The 27397-nt window shown below is 41.8% G+C and overlaps 1 protein-coding gene across 1 annotated transcript in view; it reads left to right on the forward strand.

Moving 5' to 3' along the window:
* The window catches only part of pclob (piccolo presynaptic cytomatrix protein b), a 63872-nt gene that overhangs the window by 26467 nt on the left and 10008 nt on the right, over positions 1–27397 (forward strand). Inside the window, 18 exon segments of the mRNA XM_034215599.1 lie at positions 1267–7996; positions 8495–10062; positions 10530–10795; positions 11180–12008; positions 12127–12366; positions 12368–13178; positions 16302–16370; positions 16686–16712; positions 18235–18308; positions 18445–18520; positions 18624–18749; positions 23910–24018; positions 24232–24299; positions 24399–24640; positions 25436–25486; positions 25573–25703; positions 26623–26649; positions 27078–27171. Coding sequence (XP_034071490.1) covers positions 1267–7996; positions 8495–10062; positions 10530–10795; positions 11180–12008; positions 12127–12366; positions 12368–13178; positions 16302–16370; positions 16686–16712; positions 18235–18308; positions 18445–18520; positions 18624–18749; positions 23910–24018; positions 24232–24299; positions 24399–24640; positions 25436–25486; positions 25573–25703; positions 26623–26649; positions 27078–27171 — 11538 coding nt within the window.

Consider the following 27397-nt stretch of genomic DNA (forward strand, 5'->3'; position numbering starts at 1 on the left):
TTCCTAATTTTGGCTACAAAATGTACAGTGTTCAGCTTTCGTTATGTTTTCACTAACAGGGTTACAGTACAGTATAAGCTATTTGCCAATAATTATTTGAGTCATTACTATCATATTGCATTATGTTGCAGTAACTTCCATTATTTTCTCTGCCATAATTTGTAAATAAACTTTGTTGTCCATCATCATCATATGATGATGTTATTGTGATTAGGGTGGTTAGTGGCACTATTGTCATAGAACTATGCATCATCTGCTAACACTTTTGGGTTTCAATTGGACTGTTAAACTCAAAATAGATCTATATTCTGTTTATCTTGTTTTTGTCTAAATATATATATCCACTTTGTGTTGTTTATTGTATATTGACAAGACATGGGTGAATAATGCATCTTCCCAGTCCAATAGACTATTTTCAGAATTACTCTTAATAACATGCCAAAGAAAATAAACAAGGAGACATATCTGGTAGTGTTGGACCAAGAAAGTCTGTATATTTCATCAGGGAAATGTGTTAACCTGTTACACCCCAAGCCTGTTTTTCAGGTCTCAGGCTTGAAAAGGACATTTCCAGAACAAATGACCATAACTACACTTCTAAAAGGGGAAAATTAATAATCTTTTTTCTCAAAGTAATGATAAACCTGTGAGTTGGATGTAGAAGAGTCATAATCAATAGAGATGTTTTTTATTTTAAAGAAAATTCAGATTGAACATAGTAAAACAATTTAAATTATAGTGTTTGTCCAAAAATTATTTTTGACTTATAGTGAAAACCACCCTTGGATGATGGGTAAGTAGACTAAAAGCTTTAGGAATCCAAAGTACAATATATAATAAGTACCCTGTATAAAGATTGATGCAAAACAAGTGACATTTGACCTTTTTAGAGAGGTTTAGCAAAAATAACTCCACCTCTGGGGTCATTTGGGTGGAAATGGGCGTTTTTGCCGTTTCTCTGGAACCCATTGGTCGATTTTGATGATTGACATCTCTTTTGAACCGTTAGAGCCAATAGAATCGAAGGGGAATTTCCACATACACACCAACGTTACCATTGAGAAGTGGGGGCTATGCGCCCGCAGTTTGCCCAAAGCGAAAGCTATCTTACGCTCTGAAATCTGAAAACTTAAAACTAAGTTTATTGCTGATGGAGTATCAGAAATCATTTCAAAGTGACACAGACACATTGGATTAACCTATGGATTAACCTTCAACAGCGTTTTTATCGTTTTAACTGTGATTTTGTTTTTTTCACATTTTTAGGAGCAAGATGGAATCAAAAAAGAGACCATAAAAGAAAGAAAGGTCTCCAAAGCAGAGGAGCATGATGAAGATCAACCCCATATTTTACCAATATCACAGGAATTTAAGGATAATCTGGTGGCTAGTGAAACAAGTACAAATGATATAAATACAGATACAACTACTCCAGAAAAGGAGGAGGTAAAAGCTGAAAGAAGACGCCTAAGTGTTAAACCAATGGTTGAAAGCAGTGACAGTGAGCTCACACCCTCACCTCAAGTCCAGAGGAAAAAGTTGGCGGTCACCAATTTGTCATCCAGCAGTGAGGACATTAAAACTGAAAGTGCTGACTATGACTCTATGGATGATGAAGAATTCATCCGCAGGCAGATATTGGGTATGGGTGATGAAGAACAAATGTCTCTTTCAGAAGATGAGAAAGAAAATAATTTGGCAGATGAGAAAGCTATCCTAGAGGTTGTGCTTGATGATGCTTCAGTCACAGGACTATCACTGTATGGAAAATCCAGCACAGAGAATGAAGAAAGCTCAGCCGGGAAAAAAGCCCTCCAGAAAACTGACGCCGCAACTTCTCCCGAAATAATTCCAAGCTCTACTTTCAAGAAAGCTTTACCAGTCATGAAACAAAGACAAAGTCCTGATGAAGAAGTAGAGAGCATCACAGAATCCCTGTCAAAGGGATCATCTAGTGTCCAGGTATCTAGCTTTACACCAGGATCGTCACCCACCTCAGCATCGTCTCTAGAGGAGGACAGTGATAGCAGCCCTAGTCACAGGAAAGTCAGTGGGGACAAACATCATCGCAAGGGTAAGCACAGGCAGTCAACCCAGCCTCTCCCCACCATTGAAGACTCCTCTGAGGATGAGAAGATAACAAGTGTGGGGAAGTCTAGGAAAGACAAAGATGAACTTAAAGCCCGTGGCCCACTTCCATCTCCAACTGCTTCCTCTACAGAGAATCTGAGACAGGTCATTGTAACTGATGACACTAGTAGAACATCTGGGTCTGAGTACTCTGCCAGTTTAGAATCAGAATCAGAGGCTAAGCGAGCTGTACAGAGAGGACGTAAGCCTTCCATAACAGTGATACCATACACCCCATCTGATCCATCCATTGAAGATTATTATGTGACAAAATCATTGAAAAATGCAGAAGAAGCATATGAGGACATTTTTCAAGAGACAAAAGCTATTCCAGGCGAGAGTCCTCCTGATATTGAACCACTTTATGGAGGAATGGCAATAGAAGACTATCTTTATGAATCTTTAGTTGAGGAACCTGAAAATAAGATGGGTGGATCTCAAGAGGAAGAAGTAAATCAGGAAACAAGCTCCGAATGTCTCAAAAAACTCAGATCTCCAGAGGAGGTTTATGAGGAGATGATGCAGAAAAAGAGAGAACTTATAATGATAGAACAAGAGTTTCAACAGTCCCAGACTGCCATAGAATCTTCCTCATTAGGGGCTTCGGTCACCCGGCCTTCCTTGATTGCTGAGACCTGTGTGGTTACCATGCCAATGGAAGAAACATCCCGCACTGAAAAAATTGATATGCCTCTTATATTCACTGAATATTCTAGTGAACTGACATTAAAGAAAAAGAAAAGGCCAGCGCCACCACGGCCCTCTGAACAGCCTAAGCGCTCCGAGGTAACTGTTGTTACTATTACACCTAGTGGATCTATTGGTTTTGTTAGGCCTATGGTTCCTCAAGATCCTGCACTCAGAAAAGCATTGTTCCCCATACCAGATCTCAAGATCACCCAGTGTTCATCTGGGGAGGAAGAGGATGACAGCCTTGCAGAAGAATATGGTGTTGGTATTTCCTCTGACATTACCACCAGCGATGACTCTGAGACTAAAGACGATGCATCCATAAGCCCACCTTTGTCAGAAACTGCTGATATGGAACCTATCTGTGTGGTTTGTGAAATTCCAGAGGCAAAACCTATTCCAACTCCAATATCAGCCCCAGAACTTACATCTACACCCTCACCCACATCACCAATGTCAGTTCTAACTTCACCAGCTACTCCAGATTCCAGTTTGGCTTCTAATGCTACATCATCATCCTCATTCCAGGCTCAAACACCTCTTTCATCAGAATCAACTCCACTTTCTACACCAACACCTCCAACTTCATATGTAACTCAATCACCTCCAGATGACTCATCACCATCACCTGCCCCAATTGCAGAAAAACCGTCTAGTGGGGACTCAGTCTCTCATCCAACTCCAAACACAGTTATAGTTACAATACCAGATGTGGTGTGGGATCCGTCCAAAGCTCAAACCACTGAAGCAATTCAAGTTAAAGCTTCTGCAGCTGGAGCCTCAACCCCAGGCCTAGTGGGGATGTCTACTCCTCTACCTGTTGTGGTTAAAATGCCAGACTTGGTTTCATCCCCTTCTCAGATGCCTATCGAAGCTCCGGCTGTTATACAGGTCTCAGCTCAGAGTCCAGAACCTGTTGTTGTCTCAGCTCTACCTACAACACTAGTAACAGTTACACCTGTTGTAGTCTCCAATCCAGAATCAGCCATAGTCCAGATGATGCCGGACTTGGTGTCAACTACATCTACAAACTCTGCACAAACCCCACTGCCAGCAGTTGTATCTACCCAAGCTCAAGTCCAAGCCAAAGTGGTCCCTCTACAAGCAGCCGTCACATCAACAAGCCCAGTAATCCCAGCTTCATCTCAAGCAGCCCAGGTGTCTGCAGCATCAACGACTATAACTAAGAAGAAGGTTCCCCCCCCTCCACCCCCTCGGTCTACGTCAGTGTCATTACCAGAGCTGCCACTTGTAAAAACTGTTCAGGATGTTACCCCTACTAGGACCACAACAATAGCTAGGCGAGCCACAGTGACTGGCCAGCCAATGCAGTCCATAGTTGTGGATATACAGCCAAGAATGGAAGATATGCAACCAGAGAGTGCAGGTGTACCTCAAATAGTGACCCCAACCAGACATGGGCACGTTGTCATAATAGTGCCTAGTCTAGAAAATATGTCTCTGCTTGGAAAAATCCCACGAGATTTAGCTAGCACAGAGTCAATACCTGCTGCTGCTTCTCTGCCACAAAGTAGTAAAAAAGCTTCAGAAATACCCAGCACAGATATAGCTTCTTTATCGACTAAGGTGTCATCAGTGCCAGTAGCTTCAGCTCCACCACTTCCGCCTAAACCTATGGCCAGGGCACATTCAGTAGAAACAGTAGAAATACCTGTAGCAGGTATAACTCCACCACTTCCTACCACATTACCCAAGCCAAGTGTTTATCCAAAACCACTGGTTCCAACTGCAGTGACAACTGGTAGAGCAATAGTAGGACACGTTTCTGATACAACAACTGGTCATGGTCAAATTGCCAAGCCTCCTCCTCCCATACCACCTAAGCCTGTATCAATTCCAGCTGGACTGGTTTTCAGCCACAAACCAGGAGAAAGTGTCAAGCCACCTCCTCCTCATGTGGCCCCTAAAGCTGCAACACTACCCAGGGTTAAAGAACCTCCAAATGCTCTCTCACTTAGCCTGACACGACCTGTTGAATATAAGTTGGGAGCTATCTCTCCTAAATCACCTTTGTCTCCTAGACACGCCAAATGTTTGCAGACCTACGTGGTAATAACACTTCCATCTGAACCTGGCTCACCAACAGAGGTTATAACAGTCCAGGCACCAGTAAGACGGAGCTCCATCCCATCTACACAAGTGTCTGGGGTACGGACGACACCTTTGGAGCAAAAAACACTTACTGAAGCATTCTCAGCACAGGCTACAATAAGAAGAGCCTCTGTCCCTACTGTTAGGCTTCCACCTCCAATAACCATAGCTCCAACTGTGGCAGTAGAGCAAGTGACAACTTCTGGAGGAGTGGCTAATCAAGTGCAGAGAGGTGATATATCTTCTGAGGAGTTAGCACCATCTTTCGCTGATGTCATAGTAGTGTCATCAAGTCAGGAAATGTCTATTCAGGCACATAGTGTACCTCCCCCAATTAAGAAACCATATGTTCTACAGCAACAATCAATTACTCAGCCACTGACACATGATACAACAATGGATGAAGTCATTTCAACAACCCAAGAGCCTAGAGTTATTTTTCAACCACTAACAGTCGAAGCAGCGGCAAGAGCCCAGTCTATGCCACTTGATTTTCAACTTACAGAGGTCACAACAGTGCCATCAGAGGTTTCAGCTGAAGCACTAGTTCCTCATGCCCCTATACCAACTGTATATGTGCAGCCACAGCCTCTTACAGAAGTTGTTTGTGTGCCACTGCAGCCTGAAATACCGTTTGTTTCACTTGGTCCCGAAACTAGGGCAGCGGCAGTAACTACAACTGTTCTTTATCCACAATTTGCAACTCAAATTGAAATGCTACAAAATGAACAGGATGTGCCTTCTCATGTCATAGTCACAGAGAGAGTTATGGTAAGATCACCAGTAATAGGAGTGAGTCATCACATTTCCTCTCAACAGCAACTTACAGAGATTGAAGCTACAGAGCACGAATTGCCTCCAGTTTTTAACTATGCTCACGCCATTGTTGAATACCCATCAGTACCACAAACTGTTCAGCCTTTAGAAGATATGCCTCTATTGACACAGCAGCTATCTTCGCAGCACCCATGGCCTCCAGCTGAAGGGTTGACCCTCCCTACCAAGTTTGAAATACCTACAGAGGTGATAACAACTGACATTGCTATTACTATACCAGGAGTAGAAACAGTGTGTCCAGCAACCCATCCTGTACCTCAAGTTGTTGAAGTTACCCCAACACCGGAAGTGAATAAGTTAATGCAACTGACTACAGTTTATAAGATGATAACTCCTACAATTGGTGAAGTAACACCTGAAGTATCACCAATGGCAGTCAAACCAGAAGTACCTCATGTTATTCATATTCCACAGGTCTATGGAGGAGTTACATCCTCAGTCATGTCATACTCATCACCATTACTGGAGGTCATAGCAATGCAGCCTGAACGTGATACACCCACAGAGTTTATAACAAAGGATGTTGATGCAGGTGCTTCATTGCCATCATCAGTGTTGCATCCCCTAGTGGCAGGGATGCCAGTTAGAGTTGTTTCAAATGAGGAAACCACCAGTGGAATTTGGACATCTGTATCTTCCATAGTACAGCCAAGTTACAGTACAAGTGAACTGTTTTCCTATCCAGCACAATATGAAACACCTAGGCTTACAACTGCTGCCTTTGCTACCCCCAGGGGAGAATCCATAACTATGCAGCAATCATTACCATTGGCACATGTAGTGAACATGCCAGCTGAAAAAGATGTTGCTTTTGATCATTATGCAGTTCAGGTCCCCTACAGGAGAGAATATGTTCATTCAACAGAACAAAGACCACAGGTATTAACTTATTCATCGGAATATGACCATCCTCTGGAGATAATAACCACTGAGGCATATACTAGGAAAACATCAATCCCCACTGCACATGACATTCCATATGGTGTATCTGTTGCTCCAGTTACTATAACTAAGATTCAGCAAGAGTCTATTGAGAGCAAAGAGATTCGAGGACCAGAAAAGGTGGTCTCCTGTATGAGTCACATGATTTCTTCTTCAATTTCCACTTCAGGCCAACCTCCTGAGAGCCTGCCTAGCCTGGTCACTCAGGTGTTTACCACTGAGGTCCAGAGGACCACTGTCTCAGTTGTTCAACAAAGACTTCCACAAGTCCCTCAACCCAGTGTACACATCACTATACAACCAGATATAGCTAAAATACAACCTCTGTCAAAACAGAACAGGAAGATCATCTACCCTGGTGATGTTATGGATTTACGAACAATGAAGGTTGCCATAAAGATGACAGAACAGGGCATGGACCTGACACCACCTGAGTCATGTCGACAGTCTTTTTCAAGTTACTCTAGTGGGCGTCAAATCACAGCAGTGCAGCCTGAGATAGTCAATCTTAGTTCAGCGATCACACCTGCAACCACGCTGTCTGTGGTCACTGACAGCATCACAATAGTCACATGTACAGCAACCATTGCCTCATACAACACCACTCCAGCAGAGAAACCACTGGATTTGCAGGGCCCTGTTACATCATTGCCTCTGTCTCTCGCCACATACAAATCATTTGAACCGATGGCTCAGATTGTTTATAGACCTGTGAATTCGCAGCCCGCAGTCAGTGCTGTAGCATCCACAGCTCAAGACATACCTATAAATCTTTCCTTTGGAGCTCTGGTCACAGGAGGCAAACAGCAAATCACTTCCCCTGTAGCTATAAGCAATGGAGGTCCTGTCCTTTCTTTGGAGGCCACAGGGGCCATGGATCTTTCTAACTACAGACCAATGAGAGCTATGGTTGCTTTGTCTGATTCAAGCCCAGGAGTCGTGACCACTATTGTAGAAGATGATGGGACTCCAGTAGACCTTACAGCGGGTAGGAGGAGTGTTTGCTGTGATGTCATTTACAAGCTACCATTTACAGGAAGCTGCAGAACACAGCCCGCAGTTACAGAGCAGCCTGAAAACCGTTTTGGCTACAGAGATGACCACTACCAATACGATAATACTGGAATGTATGGTATCAAAAACATGACTGGAATAAAAGCTTCAATGTCTGAGACCAACCTGACAGAGGCAGGACTGTTTCCCTATGATCCAAAGAATGACTTTGACTATCTCAGTGGATCTTCAGATGGCGCTATAGACCTCACTGCTGCCAAACTTTCAGCTGGTGAGTTTGGGTGTATTTCTGCATGTTTACAAGTGTTTCATTACCATTTTCTTTGCTTGCTTTACGGACTTCCATTAAATGTCTTACTATAATAGAAACTTTTATTTTAAAAATCCCATTCGTCTAAAGCTTCTACTTTTACGGTTCAATAATTTGCTTATTGAAAGCATATATTTGTGTGTTCTTTTTCCAGTCTATCAATTCATGCTTGCATAACTGTTTGATTTGCTTTGGTGTTATATGCACGTTTTCATTTAATATTAATACCTGCTTGTTTTGTTTTTTTCTTCTTACAGATGCATGTGTGTGCCTGCGTGTGATACCTCAATGTTTTGGTTTTGCATCTTGCTAGCCAAAATGACTGCAGATATGCATGTTGCATGAACCTTTTGTATCGAAATTGCATGACCTTTAACTTGTTTAAAAATGTTTCTGAATTATAATGTATTTGATAAAGTAAATTAAGTAAAATATATATCTTTGGACTTATTATGGCAGGTAAAGCAGTTGACTACACTAGCAAAGCAACTGGAGTCTACCCTGGGATGACTACTGCTCCATACTCCAAGATCCCCGCAGCTGGGTTTGGAGTAAATGGAGTTCTAATAACCTCAGATGGAATAGTTTACTCCTCTGTTGCTGCCCCAGATGCTTCCACATATGCAGTTACAACTCAACCAGGCTCCATCTTTAGCGGTCCCCTACCACCTACATCAACAGTCCAGAACCAGTCATTGCCACATCCATATGGTTTTATTCCCAGTGCAGAACCTGGAGAGATTATTCCTTTTGATACAGGGCTACCTAAGGAGCTTTTCCCCACAGCTTTGGCTGACATCATAACAGGCTACCCAGACATGTACTCAGACACCACCCTGGAAGCAATTGCTGCCTCTCTGGATGCCTTGGCCTCTTCCTCAATATTCCCTGGTTTAGACAACACCAAGATGGCCCAGTATCAGATGGAGAGGGAGTTTCTAGAGCTAGAGAAGCTTAAGCAGCTTTGTCTCGCTGAGGAGCTGGAGTGGGAGAGGCATGAGATCCAGCGTTACCGTGAACAGGAACAGCTCATGGTGCAAAGGGAGCTTGAGGAGCTCCAGGCTTTGAAACAGCAGCTTCTAATGCAACAAGAAGAAGAGCACCATGCCCACGTGGTGGCCCAGCAGGAGACCTATGCCCAGCAGAAAGACCAGTTGCAACAAATCCAACAACTCCAACTGCAACTCCAGAGCCAGCTTGATGAGCACTACGGTAGCACTGGTACTACAGGAAACTTGCTAGAAGCTAAATATGCAGGGGTAGGGGACAGTGGCCAGTACTGGCCTGTCAAAGATGAGTCTACAACTTCATCTATTGGGACACAGTTAGAGGAGGGTCAGAACCAGCTTAAACTAGTTAAGAAACTACAAGCTGATCAGGACACAGGGAAAAGAATAATTGATAGTGGGGTGCAGACAGATGATGAAGACTCAGCAGAGAAGCAGCCCGTAGGAAGGAGAAAGAAGAACAAGAGAAATAACGATAGCTCAGCTCAGACTGATGATGAGGACCAAGATGAATGGGATGCTCCAACAAAAGCTCGACGACGCACTCGAAAACATAGCAGCGAGGGAAAACATGTCTCTAAGGTCACTAGCATTGCAATCCAGACAGTGGCAGAGATATCTGTCCAGACCGACCACTCTGGAACTATCAAACGACCACATGTCCAGATAGACACTAGGGTAGAAATTGTTAAACATATCTCAGCTCCAGAGAACTCTCAGAGGGGTGGAAGTCTGAGCTGTCAGACAGACTATGACAGAAGGTACACACCCATTGACGTTGGCTACAGCACACAGGTGAAAGCAGATGTCCCCTCGAAGTCTAAAGTCTTCTACACTTCAGTCTCCCCCATGTCCCCGGAAAAGTCACTTGGAGGGCAAAGAATGCTGACTGCGGACCCAACCAGATTTTCTTCTGGACCTCGGTCACTAAAGGCTGGTCAGAAGTCTCTCTCTGATCCTAAATCCCTTAGTCCTGCCACAGACGACAGGATCGGTGGATATTATGCAGACAGCTATTCTGTAAGTCATAGCAGAATATAACAAACATATTGTGATTATTGTTTTTATTAGAAACAATTATTTTTGTACATATATTTTTTTAAGAATGACAATTATTTAAAGAACTATCAACAGGGAATTATTGGCAGAAATGGGACGTTGTATTCAAAACTGTTTTAATGAGTGTATGATCACTTTATAGAATCATTGTGTTTTTGTGATCTTTCTATGAGGCCTTCGTATCGCCATTGGCAGCAGGTACTTTTTCCCATAGTTAGCCATGTTGTATTGCCATGTTTCTCGAGTAGCCCATTTTCAAATTAACTAAAGGCCAAAAGTGAGGGATTTGTGGGGAAGTTGTTTGCAACCTGCAACCTGACCAGAAGATATTAAATACAAAAATAATAGTGAAGTATGTAATTAATTGTGTTTGAATTGTGTTTATCATAATGATTGAAAGATTTGTATAATTTGTTTCTATTTTCTAGAGCCGTGGCTCTCCCTCTGGTACAGGTAAGAAGGTAAAGCGAACATTACCAGACCCCCCTCCTGAGGATGACTCCCTGGCAGGACGTTCAGGCTACAGCACCAACTCTGCTCGTCGCCGTCTTGCCCGCAGTACAACAATGGCCCGGGCAAAGATCCTACAGGACATTGACAAGGAGCTTGATCTGGTGGAGAGAGAATCTTCTAAACTTCGCAAGAAACAAGCTGAGCTAGATGAAGAGGAAAAGGAGATTGATGCCAAATTACGGTGAGATGCCACCAATCTAACATTAACTATTGAGGATATACTGTAGGCTTGCACTTTTTTGTGAAAGTCTACAGCATATCCTAAATAGTGTAACCAATGAATACGTTATAAGTGATATAATTGCGTTTATCCCTCTCATGCGAATCATTACTCCTAATTAATCTGCATGATTCCCCTCTTACCTTACCTTGCATAGCTTAAGGGCTAAAAGGATGCCTTGACATCTTTCAGTGAGACCTCTCCACACTCAAACATGTCACACTCATATCAAAGGTACTAATGTGTGCAAAGCCAGAACATTTTTGCCTCTTTGGTTGAAATGGCAAAATAATTGTTTGTGCTAACAACATAAACCAATATATGCCCTTTTTCTTATTACTGTAGGTACCTGGAGATGGGTATCAACCGACGTAAGGATGCCTTACTTAAGGAGAGAGAGAAGAGAGAGCGGGCTTATCTCCAGGGGGTGGCGGAGGAAAGAGATTACATGTCAGACAGTGAGGTTAGCAACATCAGAGAAGCCAGGGGTGATGGCCTGGAGAGACCACGGACAGCTCCACAGTCTGAGTTTGACCAATTCATCCCACCTCAGACAGAAGCTGATTCCCAGTACAACACACTTACTAGTCCCTACTCTCACTATGCCCAATATGTTCCTCAGACCCAAACCACCAGTCACTACACCCAACAGAACCTATATCAGCAGCAGTCCCTTTACCAACAACAGGTATCTCCTTACTCAAGCCTTTCCCTCTCTCATGCCCAGGCTCAGTCAACCAGCTACCAACATGCTCTGCATTTGCAGCAGGGTAAGCAGCGGCAAACAACCCTGTCTGATTTAGAGCCTAAGATCAGAACAAACTATGAAGTTATACACAACCAGCCTCTGCTCATTGTGCCAACCTCAACAGAAAGTAGTTATGGGGTTGCTCACCTTGGGGGCAAGTATGGCAGTTTGGACTTAAGGATAGGGATAGGGGAGAGGAGCATGGCGTCCAGTCCCATGTCTAGCATTTCTGCTGATTCCTTCTATGCTGATATTGAACACCACAATTCTAGGAACTACGTGCTGATAGAGGACATAGGGGAACTCACCAAGGCCTCAACAGGTCTGAGCAACACCGGTTTGGGATCTGGATTCAACATTCCTGATAAGGAGTTGTCCAAAGCAGACAGACTACTCAGGGCAGCAGAAGTCAGGCGCTCAGCGGAGGTAAATCTCGTGTGTATATCTGTCATTGATCACATTCTCCTAAATTTAACACTTGTACATTCATGCATTTGTTATTATGGCATTTGTTAATGTGTTCCATATTATTCTTCCATTTTAGGTAGCAGATTTTTTAGGTTCATCTCGACTTCAGGGTTATGGTAAAGGAGAAGATGACACTATGGAGGAGCCTTATGAGCTAAAACTACTGAAGCAGCAGATCAAGCAAGAGTTCAGGCGAGGAAATGAAGGACTAGAACACTTAACAGGTCTTGGCCAGCCCCAGTATCTCCCTAGTGATGGCAGCTTTCGCCACTTCCCTAAAGGAGAAAAATATAGCATTGGCAGGCTCACTCTTGAAAAAACAGGCTGCAAAGCAACTCCCAGCAGCTGTGCTTTACCAGAAACAAATGAAGAACAAAAAGGCCCAAATAGACCCTAAGGCCATCACAAAATGTTCTCCAATTCAGGAGACTAGGGACCTGGAGCCCGACTATGGCAGCTACATGGGATCTGGGGCCTCTTCTGTGACAAATCTGGCTGCTACAGCTAGGTTGCTTCAGGATGAGATTACATTTGGGCTAAGAAAGAACTTGTCTGAGCAGCAAAAATATTTAGGCTCCTCCCTGGGTGCAAACTTAGCTGGTTCTCTTAATCTTGGGCAGTCCCTTGGACTTGGATCTACCATCAGGGCCACTGCCCATGATGATGGCACCTACCCAAGTGGCACCCGTTCCCGCCCCTCATCACGCCCCTCTTCCCGCCCCTCTTCTGTCTATGGCTTGGATCTATCCATCAAAAGAGACCTATCCAGCTCCTCACTTAGACTTAAAACAGAAGGAGAGATCCTGGATGCAGCATTTGCCCCTGGGGTGGCCAGAGCAAAGCCAACTAGTTTACCTATCAGCCAAAGTAGGGGCCGAATCCCCATTTTGGCTCAGAACTCTGAGGAGGAGAGTCCTCTCAGCCCAGTGGGGCAGCCTATGGGTATGGCTAGAGCCTCAGCTGGACCTCTCCCTCCCATCTCTGCCGACTCCAGGGACCAATTCGGCTCAAGCCATTCCCTGCCAGAGGTACAGCAACATATGAGGGAGGAATCTCGGACAAGAGGCTATGATCGAGACATCACATTTATTATGGATGACTTACAAGGCGCCATGTCTGACAGCGAAGGTAAATGGAGCCTCACACTGTTGCAGCAACTTGACTGTGTGGACCTGCTTGTCATGCATGCTAATGCTGAGTGGTCTTACTGAGTTATCTGGTTCTATTTCAATCAGCATTCCAGATCATTGTTGATGTTGTTGGTTTCTATATCTCCCTCTATATGGTAAATGTCACATTAGATGTTTGCACGTTTTTTCTTTTACGTAAGATTTCACTACCGGTACATAATACTCTGCTTGAGTTTATGTATGTCATTAATCAGTTCTACCCATGTTTGTCCTGTGATTAAATCAGCATGCTTTGGCTTTTTATTTTACAATAGCTTTACTTTATAGTTAAATTACCATCTTTACTCCTAAAACTCTGTGGTAACACAGCTGGTTTGCACAAGTTCAATGGGCTTGAAGTAATTTATACATTTTGTCCACATTACAGATGCCTTATTCTTAGTGAGAGCCCAACATTTATCATTATTATTATACCCAGCAATATATGTTTCACAGTCACCCTAAACTAAGTTTCTGCACTGGGGACACTCAGTGAATGCATCATAGATTAACACAGTTCACTCTCTCACACTTCAAGTGTTTTGGCCCATACTGTAATTGCAGAAATCAATGACTTTTCAGAAACTAAGCTATATGGCATGTACAATCTTTAAAAGTGCGTTTCTCTGAAAAACTTGCAGTATAAGTTAAGCTTTGTATTGTGAAAAATCCTATCCTATGTTAGGCATTCTTAAATAGAACATTATTATATTCAGTACTTATTTCATATGTGAAGTGCCTCATAAACATACATTCTGTTAACTTTTACATAATATATGTGTGTTTCAAAATGTTTGGTTAAGACTGTATAAGCTGATGAACAGACTAGACCATCTGGAAGCTGCAAAGCTGTGGTAAAAGTATTTTATATAAACAAGGTATGACAAGGAGTGTCTAGGGATTCTCTATATTTTTACAGCCCCTCCCCCACCAACCAAAAATAGTGTCTTTGTGAAAAGTAGGACCTTACCTCAGAAAAAAAGTATAATGATTTACACCCTTTCAGCTGTTTGGGAATGAAACTAGAGGCAGCAAGTTCAAAAGAATACTACTTAATCATTGTGACTAGATATGTATTCAGGTGTTCTGCAGGTGCAGTGGAGGCATTCACTTAGTGCAGTTACTTCCATCTAACTCCAGGGGCCTCATTTATAAACGGTGCGTACGCACAAAAGATGGCGTACGCCAGTTTCTACGCAATGTTTGCGATTTATAAAAAAACTAACTTGACGGGAAAATGTGCAGTCCTCCACGCAAACTCTGACCCATGCGTACGCACTAAGCACAAAAACGGGAGAGACGAGAAACTGCGACACCGTTAGCAGAATGAAGAATGGAGAGAAATATGTGGAAACAATACCATAAATAGAATGTTACCTCTCATTTATCATATATGAAGTATTTGCAAACATTGATTAAACCCAATCTTAAAATGATTAAACAAACGCCTGTTTGAGACTCCTAAAAACATAACTTGGAGAAATAAATACGCAAATGTTATTGATCACCCCTCGATTATGTTCTCTTGTTAAGAAATGTATTCTCATAAATGATGTGGTAAACAGAAGGATATAATTACTTTAAACTGACGCCGTTTTGCATTTCTATAGGTTGTAGATACGAGCATGGTTTTATACTATCATGTTTAATCATGTTTTATGCCGTTCGGTTCGCCAATAGCCTACTTGATAAGTCGCTCGTAAAACACAGGAGGTATGGAAAGAACACCATATGTGGTACATTGTACAGCTAATATAACACAACACATTAGTTGTATTTCCTTTAACTGGTGGATTATGGATAGTTGCTGATCGACAGCTGGAACACAAACTACCAAATTCAGATCCAGTTGTCATGACTCCACTCCGGAGGGATTCCCCGATCATTTTGTCATTAACCTTTTTCGTATCACTTATTTATTTATTTTGGTGACGATCCGACCTCCATGCTGCTACTCTGGTTCAAACTGCATCCACCAAACAATATGATTTATCGCGACCTCCCCAAAATAACCAAAATCTGACACGGTGTGAGATGTCTTTTTTAGCTGTTCTGTCGTCATTTCCTGCGATCTTCTTCATGCAGTCAGTCAAAATGAATGAATGGGCGTTTTACTATTTATAGGCAAATATGGGCGTTACGTGAAGCCCGCAAAAGCTGCACCGCATTTCGAGTTTTGATTGTGATTTATAAAGGGAAACCGGCATAGGATGTCCCGTACGCAAGTCCTGCGCCGGTACGCAGTCTTTTATGAATCGGAAAGTGTTGGTGCGTATGTATTTGCTTTGTCCTACGTAAGCAACCTTCCCACGCCAATCCTACGCAAGGCTTTATACATGAGGCCCCAGGCTAGTCAGTGACACACACCTACCAATATACAGTAAGGGTAATCTAAGTTTCAGGAGTTTCTGTGCACGAAAAACTATTCTGCAATGCAACGACTTTCATTCAAGGACTACATGCAGTTATGTTCAGCCTTCTGTTACAAATTACAAGTTCCACATTATTGTGTCTCTTATTTTGTTTTATTTGTATATGTCTTTAATTTTGTATGTGTATCTGAATGTGCATCCTTGCATGTTGTGAACTATATGTTATCCATTTCCATTTTAATAAAGTGAATGTTTTCTGCTTGTTGTTTGTTGCTGTGGGTGTCTCATTGCCATGTGAGATGTCCATGTCGCATAGTAATGAACAGCAAATGTTGACGTGTACTATCTCCATCTTTGTAAGTGTGGGATTGTAAGTGTGCCATTAGGTAAAGGAAATCTAGTTAGGAAGACTTCAATATAACACTTAATAAGTAATACGTAAGATTTAATTAGGTACAATATGTTTTGCATTTAGCAGTAACAATTGTACTTAGGCACGGCAAAAATGGTTGACCTTCGCAAAACTCTTGCCTTATTAGGACCAAATGGAAGAAGGTTTAATGTCATCCATATTGAATATGAGAAAACAATGCTTAATTTGTTAAGCAATGTTGCCTTGTTTTCTGGACCATTTGAAAAGATCATCATGGGTAAACTCTTTGTCACGATATTTGACCCAAGGTAAAAGTGTCCATTTGCCTTGATTACAGCACTAAGTGATTCCATGCTGGCTTTGAACAGAGATGATGCCAGAATCTTTCATGAAAGTATCAGACACGGTAGAGTATTTTACAGTACTAGTTAAAAACCTTTACTTTAATGTTTTTGCTATGACTCAACTTGATATTAAGTGATAGATGACCTTTAAAATGCCCCGTCACATGTATTTTCATAATGCTACTGCTCCAATTTTTAGACTGTCGGACTCAGACCTGCAGTATTTTGAAGCATGCATCTTGACTATTGATCTCAATGCATGTGCTAAAGTATACCTTCAATACAAATCTAGTCTTAGCACATTTGCTAGAGTTTGTTAGATTACTTAACATGTGTTGAACACATTTCTGAAAAATACATATAACTTTGTACCCCAGCTGGAGGCCCAAACTGGAATATAGAAGGTGAGACAGCATCACAATTCCATGTAGTTGAATAGACGATGTATGCCTCCATACCACATATCATGGTTCTGAATGATCCGCTTTTCAGGGTGTTTTTGTAAACACACCCAACTCATTCTAGTATGAATACAAAATATCTTTGTCATTTAGCAGATCTACAGCGTTGACATGTTAGAACCCATCTTAATGGCACCAGATATGTTGTACTGTATGTGTAATATACTTAAGTGAGTAAAACATAATTCTGGAATGATCATAGTGCTTCTGTAAGCATATCACACCCATTTTCAGTATTCACTATTCATGCTCATGCACTTTTGCATCACAGTCACCTATATATTATATGATCATGCGTGATAAGTGTGAATTATTATTGCAGTGTGCATACGTGTTAAGGCATTGTATCCAACTTTAATAGATATCTGAAGGCCGATGTTACCACTGCTGACTGATTCTACATCACCAACCTTTAATACTGATTAGAAGGGACAAGTGCCTTCTAATATAATACATGTATCTGCCATTTCTCCTCTTAATTATTGGTGCATTTCCTTGGTGGAAATATATCACTGATAATAAAAAGAGACATCTGCCAGAACTGCACATTCTGTCCTTGGCGACAATGTATTTTGTCATACACCGAAGTGATGATTCACTTAAGGTAAAACATTCTCCACCAACCTGACTTTACTTGGCTTTAGATTACCTTTGAGCTTTAAAATAATTATGCTAAATACAAGCAATACCATGTGTTAAAAATCCCACTTTAATAGTGTTAGATATCTGTATAATTAGCTTTTTGGGGGGAGTCACATCACATTTTATTTTCAGTACATTATAAATACATTACACTGCCAGTTCACAGATCCTATAAGCTACTGTGAAGGACTTAAAACATTTTATAAAATAATGCAGTGCTAACAATTGTTTGGAATTTGTTAGCACTGCATAAGTAAACAAGGTGTATGTTTATATATTAATTTTCTTATCTTGTTATAACTTGTATTGTCGTTTAGACAATCAAAACAGACGATGGGGAAACTCTAATCCACATTGTTTTGTCTGAAATGATTAAATACAATAGATCATTTCCAAGGCTTTCTTTCAACAACAATATTTCATTTACAGCCGTTATTAAAATATGGACAAAAAAGAGCCATCACACTGAGACGGGATACACTGCATGGTATCAAACGCATGAAAAATCTTAGGCTTTTGAAACATATTCATCCTTCATTAAGTGCTTGTAGTGATCATTGGATCCTACAGACAGTATGGATAGGCTGGAATTGAGTTTATACTTCTTTGTTTTCACCTATCCAGTCAGGACAGATCAGAGATCTTCCTGCATTTCTGCAAGTAGGGATGAATGTGTGACAAACCTAATGAATACTGGAGACTGTTTCTAAAGCTTGATCGCAATAATTATATCTGCCCAAGTAGACATTACCATGTAGAGATTTGTCAAGCTAATGAGCATATAGTGTGTGTAGGCTGGTAACAACTATATTTTCCTATCTAGCCTACCACCTAAGGAGAGAGGACACAGATTGGTTTGATAAGCCAGATGAGGGGCATCCGCAGACCAGGAGACAGGTGAGATCCAAGCCAACACAATTTAACCTCAAAATACTGTATGCCGTTTCCTTCCCAGATTTTTCAGTGTAAAATGTTTTCTAAAATGAAAATCTGTTTTCTTCATGTTGTAAATATAAATTCAAATCCATCTCAGATGAAACTGGTACCATACGCCTTCCCTAACAATCACATCAAGCTGAAGAGAGACCCAAAGGACACCAGTGTGTCAGGTACAAGGCAGACATAAAACACACAGACATGCCATAGTCACACTTCACTTTTTATAGTTACCAGCTACTGTAATTAAGATTTGCATGTTTATTTTTCCCTCAGGCAACGGTCTTGGTATCCGGGTGGTAGGTGGGAAGGAGATTCCAGGGAGCCGAGGACAGATTGGAGCCTACATCGCCAAGGTTATCCCTGGTGGTGTGGCAGAACAAACAGGACAAGTTGTAGAGGGTAAGAGAATAATGAATAAAAGGAGGGGGTATGAACTAAGTGTTTATCTGCCCCATCTGGCCCCTTAGTAACTAGTAATGTGTATCCTTTTTCAAGAGAACATGTTCAATTGACACAATAAATTCATGACTTTGCAGCAGATGGAAAAAAAATTAATTTCTGAGGCCTGAGAGATTAATGTTGTAAAAGCAAATATTTAAACTGTTGTTAATTATAGGACAGTGTAAAAAGCCTTGAGTAAAAATCCCTTCCTAAATCACTGAATTCCAGATGGGGATTTGAGCTGCTGCTGCAGTGTTGTGGTCTGTCATGTGTCATTCCCCAACACATCACATCCAAAAACGTAAAAAGCCTATCAAATCACCGTCCACAGCACAGGCCTCGGCTGTGTTAGTCATTAGGCTATATTTAGCATTGTTATGGACACACAAATGCACACGCACGCACGCAAGCACGCACACACATACACAACATGTATGAATGCTCAGAAGTCTTTACTCAATGTGTACACAAGTCTATTAGAATGTTCTAATGATCAACCTATGGTGGTCAGTGTATTGCTGGACAGAGAGGAGCCTGAATATCATTGGCAATTTACACAGCTTGATTATATTTTCAGGGCCAAATTGGTTCTTGTTTCCCTTTTTAAAAAGGGAACTCCTCTGTAGGGACTGTGATGACTTTGCTATTACACAGGGGAGGGGGAGAAGGACAGATCAACAGTGTATTTCTTCTTGGTCTATTTGTCCATTTTGGATTGGAAATAATAACACTGAACATGTTAAACTGGATTATTTTGTCATGCTAATAATAGCTGTGATATATAAAAAGGAACAGTGGTCAGGCGGGCAAGCTTCACTTTGCATACTCAGAACTGCAACTATGCAAATGTGATGTTTATTTTTGTCTTACAGAATGGCAGAAGAACATGCCTTCAGGTGCAAAGAGAAATACAGTGGGGGAGGATATAGCGAATTATAGAGAGAGAGCAGAGGGAATTATCTTTATGAGCAGTGGCTCATGTAGAAGGATAGGGAGTTATAATACAAACATTTAATATAACAGCAGCTTATGAGATGCTTTGAAAGCAGAAGTAAAATTGGAAGACCGGATTCCAGTTGTTTAAGTGAGGCCTCATACAGCTCAGACCTAGGTTGGAAGTTTGAGATTGCAGTGCACTGATGTTTGTAATTATACCATTAAAATACACATTTGAGTAATATTAGTAATATTATTCAGTCTCATTTCTTCTACATCTGACATGTCATTCATTGTTTGAGTAAAAACTGTAATAGTCCTTTATGCTCTATACTTGACAGCGGGTCATGGAGTGTAATAAGGTATCCGTAGACCTTTCAATGAGACATCTTTATTTACCTAACAGCTCTTCAGCCATGGTACATACATGCATACTAGATGCGGGCTTACATCAAGCCCCCAGGAAGTGCGCCGGACTCTGTGCCCAAAATTCGTTGTGTCCAAACGGCGGTACTACAATTTCCGTATCAGTCCTTGACGTCACTGGGCCCAGAAATACTTTTCCCCAATAGGCGCTATAGTATATATATAATACTTTTCCCAGTATCTATCCGGAACTAGAACTCAGGCTGCAGCCACACGAGGACAAAAACGTCCGTTTGCGTTACTGTTTAGTGTCATATAGACCATTCGGCCACACGAGGACGACCGCATACGGCACTAAACGACTGAGGAAACGATAACGGGTCCCAAGGTGGATAGAACGGCATACGCAACGCTCTGGGGGGTCAAACAGCTCCGTGTGTGCGCCCTATACGATCATTTTCTGATAATGATTGCGCAATAGCCCCGCCTCTCCCCACCTCTGCTGCTCACCTCCGCGTACCCCGCGCCATTGCTGATGTGTTTCGCCACCAACAACAACAACAATGGCGGATCGCAGAGTTGCTATCGTGCTCCGGACGCTACTGACCATGCTACAGTTCTTTGTGCAACATCTACAGCAGACTTACACATCCGGGGGGGATCTTACTCGCTGCTTTTGTGGATATGTACTGCAGCTTCAGCGATCATTTTCTGATAATGATTGCGCAATAGCCACGCCTCTCCCCACCTCTGCTGCTCACCCCCGCGTCAAAGTAAACTGCACACTGAATTCAGATTATTTATCTTTCTCTCGATATGGACATAAACGCGAGTGAAGTCTAATCTGACAGGACGGAGACACCTCTCAAACTACCTAAACTAGTTATAAATATGTTTATTTTTACTGTCGGCCGGGTCACTCATTACTGGATCAGCTGCTGCATGAGACAGACACTGACGCTGTCCGAAGAGAGGGAGGAAAAAGAGAGGCTCCGTGTATTTTTATTATTATATTATATAGAGTCGTTATTCATTTGTTTTAAAGCTCAATAAATAACAAAGACCTTTGACCGGCACTTTTATAATTTTGTCGGAAGGTTTAAACTTTAATACACATTGACTGGCGAAAAACTCTGCCCGGTTCCCTCGGCCCCCACCGCGGAGAATAAACAGAAGGGCAACCATGACAACCATGCTTCTTCGCTGCTTTTGTGGAGGAAGTTACAGCGCCACGTACAGGCTCCTGCATATGTACTGCAGCTTCTCCAGCGGTTGGAGCTAAACGGAGCGGTCTCGTGTGGGCAGACACTATCCGGATAACTATTGCGTGTGGACGGAAGCTTGTTTGCGATTGCGTTTGCGTTAATCCTATGCGTTTAGCCGTTTTCGTCCTCGTGTGGCTGGGGTCTTAGTTCATGAGAACCTTTTCACCACCTTTTCAGTCCCTGCTAGAGAGCAGGTACTTTCATGGGAGAAAAAGGTTCCCATTAGCCGCTTTCACACTAAGTACTTAGTCGTACTTAGTGCCGCACTTAGTACCCCCATAGAACTAAGTACAGATCGCGTTCACACCGGAATAAGTTCCCTGAGGGAAGATTACTCAAATGAAGCCCTGATTTATGTATCTTTTTGATCCCGTTTGAATTGTGCCATGAATTACACATATCATGTTTGTCAATTTAAAAGATAATTTTGCAAGTAAAAAAAAAGAAGAAATTGCCGTAAAACTGTGAAGTAACACTTTTTTGTGTGAAACCGCTCAATGAACTACATCTCTCATCGCACAACATACGTCACCAACACCAAGATGGCCGTCACTACGGTCTTGCCAAAAAAAAGGGATTGACTCACCCTCACTATTACAACAATGAAACACGTCAATAAGAATGTCATGCAAAGCTGGCTGGCTGGCTGCCTGCCTGCCTTCGATTCTCCCTGAACGGCCTGATCTTTGTAATGTTCAATGTTAACCATTTGTGCAGATAGCATGAAGCAGAAAAGATCGCTGATGCTAATGTAGTGTTAGCGTTATCATGTCTGCCCCCGGGGGCGGGGGCATCCGGGCTTAAACGGTGTATTATAGAATGATCACACCGGTGTGACAGTACTCTTCAAAGGGTTCACGAAATATGACTATAATCTTACTGTTTAACATTTTGGGTTACTTAATGTTACATCATGTTAAGGCTAATAAAAATGACAAGGCTAAGCCGGCTGTAATGCTAACTAACGTGCTTGCTACTAGCTAGGTATAGCTAACTCCTGGTCCTTTCATCAGACGGGAAGCGAAACAACGAGCAAGACCCATTGCTGGTATTATTACAACCTGGTACAAAGCATACAGGCATCTTGTTAAAGTTATCTTATCTTAGCTATCTCTTATATTTAGAGGAGGAAAAACAATTATGACATCAGTTATGACATCACTTACGCGACTCTGGGATTTGTAGTGTATTTTTCAGTCTTATATTTCAACAGTTTTACGAGAAACTGTGACTTTTTTTAAATGGAAATTATTTTTTATGATTGACACATTGATAGCCTATGTGTAATTCATGGCACAATTCAAACGGGATCGAAAGATAATTTCTCTCTCGCCATTGACGACTTCAATACATACTTTTTCCGAAATAAGGTCCCATGGAGGTGCACTGGAAAGGGAGGGACTTCGGCTCTCTATTATACATCGATGCTTTACATACACACACTCAGTATCACTCCGCGCCACATCAGTAACATCCTGATAGTATATGTGCGCGGCACTATATACTACAAAAACAATTATGATAGTGTATGATAGCGTTTCTGTCACAATATTAATTAAGTTTCCCACTGGATATAGCACACAACATCAAAGCATCACTCCTGTTGTGTGAAGCCAAAGCGTAATTACCGAGTCCGCAGTTTAGTAATCGGGCCGACTGCGCATGTTTCGTTCCACACTCCAGTCCTGTTGGTGACGTGTGCACGTTTATCTGGTGTACCAAGAAGCAACAGTCAATGTAAATAAACTGTTCGGTTTAATTGAAGAGAAGCTGTGGAAGGAGATTCGCCGTTACAGCGTTGAATATTATTTATCTTTAAAGAAAACGTTGAGCGTAAATCAGTAAATGGAAGGCTATGCGGACACTGTCGCGGTAAGATACATGGAGCAGCGTGCACTTCAAAGTGTAGCGGCTCCTCATTAACTGAGGGCCACCCAAGCAACCAGGCACGCGCGCACGCACACACTCACGCTCACTCACAGGCTTAACATTTCCGTTCTTACGTGTGCTAGTAGTTGTAACAAACCTCTATATTTACCCTTTTTACTTCCCCGTTTCAGTAGTGCAACCATGGACGCACTATTTGTTGTATGTTTACACATTTACACTATCATTATATTGACTTACGTTGTAAAGTATGCGTCAGATTTGCCACCTCCAAGTTAGGCCAAACAGGGAAATCATTAACCAGTGTGTTCTCGCGTAATTTCAAGACCACGTGAGATACACAACGGTTTTTTTATTTTTATGTTTTTATAATGATAAATAATGATGCAAGTAACCACAAATAACCTGTTATGTCTGAACTGAAGGACAAATTATTTTGGAAATATAGATTATTCTTGTTTTATATCAATAGGACTTGGAAGCTTTATGCTTAAGAAACTATATTACCTCTATGTAAAGGCAAAGCACTTTCCATAGCATCACGCTTCGTTTCATGCAGAGGGAGGGGTGAAATGAATTAGCCTAGAGTCGACAACATATTGTGTGGGAATTGATAACACACTTTTGACTCTGAATCTGCTTGCTTGTTTTCATCACACCACAGGAATGCAGGTGTTGGAGTGGAACGGAATCCTTCTGATGGGAAAGACTTATGAAGAAGTGCAGTGCATCGTGGGCCAGCCATGCGCCGAGGCGGAGATCTGTGTTAGACTGTGAGTTACATCTGTCATCCTTTACCCCTCTATCCCTCTGAAACTCCAATATGTTTAGCTGCAATATGGTAACTTCACAACCTTCTCTCCACCTTCCTTTCCCTCCTCTTTATTCCACATCCCTTCATCTCACAAGTATCACCCTCTGACTGATAACTGCTATAATACACTGGTTTATGTTCCATTATAAATGTCCTTTATGGATCCAAACAGCGACCTTGATATGCTGTCTGACCCTGAGCACCCACAAGCCCTGGAGCACCATGTCCAGCTTAAGGCTGGTATGTACAAGGATTTGTTGATGTGTCTGCATGCATGCATATATCTGTGTGCCTATTTCACATAATTTCAAGGTGAATTACTGTGTTCATTTGTTTCAGTAGGTGGGCAGCGTTCCCCTGGTGTGGATCCTAATCAATTGGCAGCAGAACTGCAGAAGGTGTCCCAGCAACTGGCTCCTGGTTTGGCTGGAACAGGGCTCGGGTCTGGTGGTTTGGGGGTCCTCTCTGCACTGGATCGTTCTGCCCTCCTCCACTCGGGTACTGGCTCAGCTGCCTCCAGTGGTGTGCCAAGCCCTGGCCAGCCTGCATCCCCAGCCATAAACAAGAAACAACGACACAAGGTTGTGGATAAGACTTGCATATTTCACTGCCACATAACAGGCACACTTTTCAGTTGTAAATAGTTGAACTGGATAAATTGTGTAAAACAACAATGTATTCTAAATGAATAATAGTATGGATCTGTTATAAGCAGCACTCTTTTTGATCTCTCATGCACCTCCATCAATATGAAATCATATATACATGACACTTCAAATGGAAGGTGGTATGTGAAGGTCAAACAGTGTGACTGTGTTCAACAGGACAATTATAATGGAACAAAGTGTGTTACATTACATGACCTAGGGTGGTCTGCATGGAATTGGAAATATATGCATGTAGGCTTTGTTATAGGCAAATGTGTACATGTATTTTCATTGAAAGGCATGTCAAACTGATTAAAAAAATAGGAAGCATTATGGAATGATAAATGGAGATGAATGTCAAGCAGAAATATATTTGTACTTAATTATCTAAACTGTAAAATACAATTTTCACTAATGATTATGTAAAAATGAAATAATTAATTAACCTTCTCAAAATTCACTTGAGGACCTTTCAAGTAAATTGCACTCCTCAGATAGTCATATCTCTCCTGAGGTTCATAGATCCGGTGATAAATCTTTACTCAGCATCTTTTCTACAAGGACAACCCATTAATCCGTAAGATTACAATATAGAGAGGTCAAGTTAGGTCAAAGCATCTTTTAACAAAACCTAATCCCAGGGGAATGGCTTGCTTGAACTTTTCTTTGTGGGTCAGGTCATAAAAGAATCATTTTTCAACCATTGTATGCTCTCCCCTATTTCTGTAGCCGATAACAGAGGTAATGAGGATACCTCATCCCATCACTGGAGAAATTCAGGTATTAAAACACAAAAAGTACTAGATACTTTTCATCCATAGTTAAATCTGCCTCACACAGCTTCCCCTCCACTCTTTTCCCCTCAGCTCCAGATCAACTATGACAAGAACCTGGGAAACTTGATCGTGCATGTTCTGCAGGCCAGAAACCTGGCCCAGAGGGACAACGACGGCTATTCTGACCCGTTTGTCAAGGTCTACCTCTTACCTGGGAGAGGGTGAGTTCTGACTGTGTTTCACTGTTCATGACTGTCTGGTCTATGTCTGCCTTTCTGCTTCTGTGTCTGTCTTGTTTACTCTCCCCCTATTTCTTTCTGACCTTATATTGTGTCTTGTACGAAATTGACTAACTACCTGAGCTTGTTTGAGAGAATGAGACTGGACATGATGATATGAGGCATTCAGTTGTAGTTTAATTTGATTCAATTTGATTCAATCTCTTTCGATTTGTGGATGGATGTTTTATACCTCATAATGTAGGAAGTTGTGAGAGGAGATCATTTGCCATACTGAAACATTATAATATGTTCAATTATCTGGTCATAGACAGCATTATGTGTATGCTATCATACTCTAAGCTAGACTTTTGTATTTTCCATTAGTTGTATGTCCTGCTTTTACTTCTCTCGCCTGATCCACCCAATAGCTTCGTACAAAGAACCTGTGAATAGCAAGAGAAAGGATCGATATAGCCTTATCTGCTCTGTAACCGTATCTGCTCTTAGATAAAAACCCCATTAGAGCTGTTTATGAGATTATAAGACCCCTCTATTGCACACTTAGAATGAAAGATGTACAGGAGAGCCTTTTTGTTCCCCTGCTGTTTCATTTGAAGAGTATTTTGAAATGTATTTGTGGGTAGAGTGCACGGCCACGGTACATCGAGCAACAGTTCAGAATAGTGAATTAGTCATCCACCCATGAGCCAGTTGGAATCATTGTGAGATGTTTTGGTCTTGCGTCACATACATTGCTTGGGCACAAAAACAGTGCACCTGCAGAGAATATTGATTGCCTCAGCTCTCTATCCTTTACTGACTTTTATTTAAGCTCTCTGGGCTTCTCTGACTGTTTTTTGTGTTTTTGCTTTCTTGTTTGTGATATCTGCCCTCCTCTTCCTCTTCTGGACTCCCTCAGCCAAGTCATGGTTGTCCAGAATGCAAGGTAGCGTGGTGCTGATCTTTGCTGTTCGTTGGTGTTTTGTTTTTTCTTTCTGTAAATTATGTCTCCAAAGTGCGTCTCCATCCTTTTGTTGTGGCCTTTGTTGTTCGTCTAATTATCTGCTCAATTTCATGTCGTTTAAGAAAACTCCTGTCATTGCTTTTTCTCTCCATGCCTCTCACTTTTAACACTTCTCAGCTTCTATCTCTGAAGTGCTTTGTGATTTTGTAAAGTCATCCAAGACAATTTGAACATTGTCATTTGAAATTGTTTCTGATGTCTCCAGAGCAGGAGATTTTACAAGCATCTATTCAGCCCACAGTTTTTGAGCATATCATAGTGTAGTAAATGTTTGCCATGGGGTCAGGCAGGGAAGAGACATTTCAATTTATTACTGACAACCAATCATTCTGAATATCATGACTTATCAGTGCTGATAACAAGAGAAGGACCAAGTATGCCCAGAAGACCATGAACCCAGAATGGAACCAGACTGTCATCTACAAGAACATTCATTTGGAGCAGGTACTGTGCAGAATAACATTATCAAACACCTTACACACAAACTCTCCCTTTGTCATGCTTGTGCAGTCAGTGTTTGTGCTTCGGGCCACTTGAGGTGACGTTGATGTCTCATTATACTCTTCTTAGGATTCTGTCCCTATGCCTTGTCCGCAGGGCTGTCCTCCATATCCCTGTGCAACCTCTTATCAGCTCTCCAAAGACTCAACTTAACATGCATCATTTCTAC

Source organism: Gymnodraco acuticeps, unplaced genomic scaffold, assembly GCF_902827175.1.
Source record: "Gymnodraco acuticeps unplaced genomic scaffold, fGymAcu1.1, whole genome shotgun sequence".
Classification (NCBI taxonomy): Eukaryota; Metazoa; Chordata; class Actinopteri; order Perciformes; family Bathydraconidae; genus Gymnodraco; species Gymnodraco acuticeps.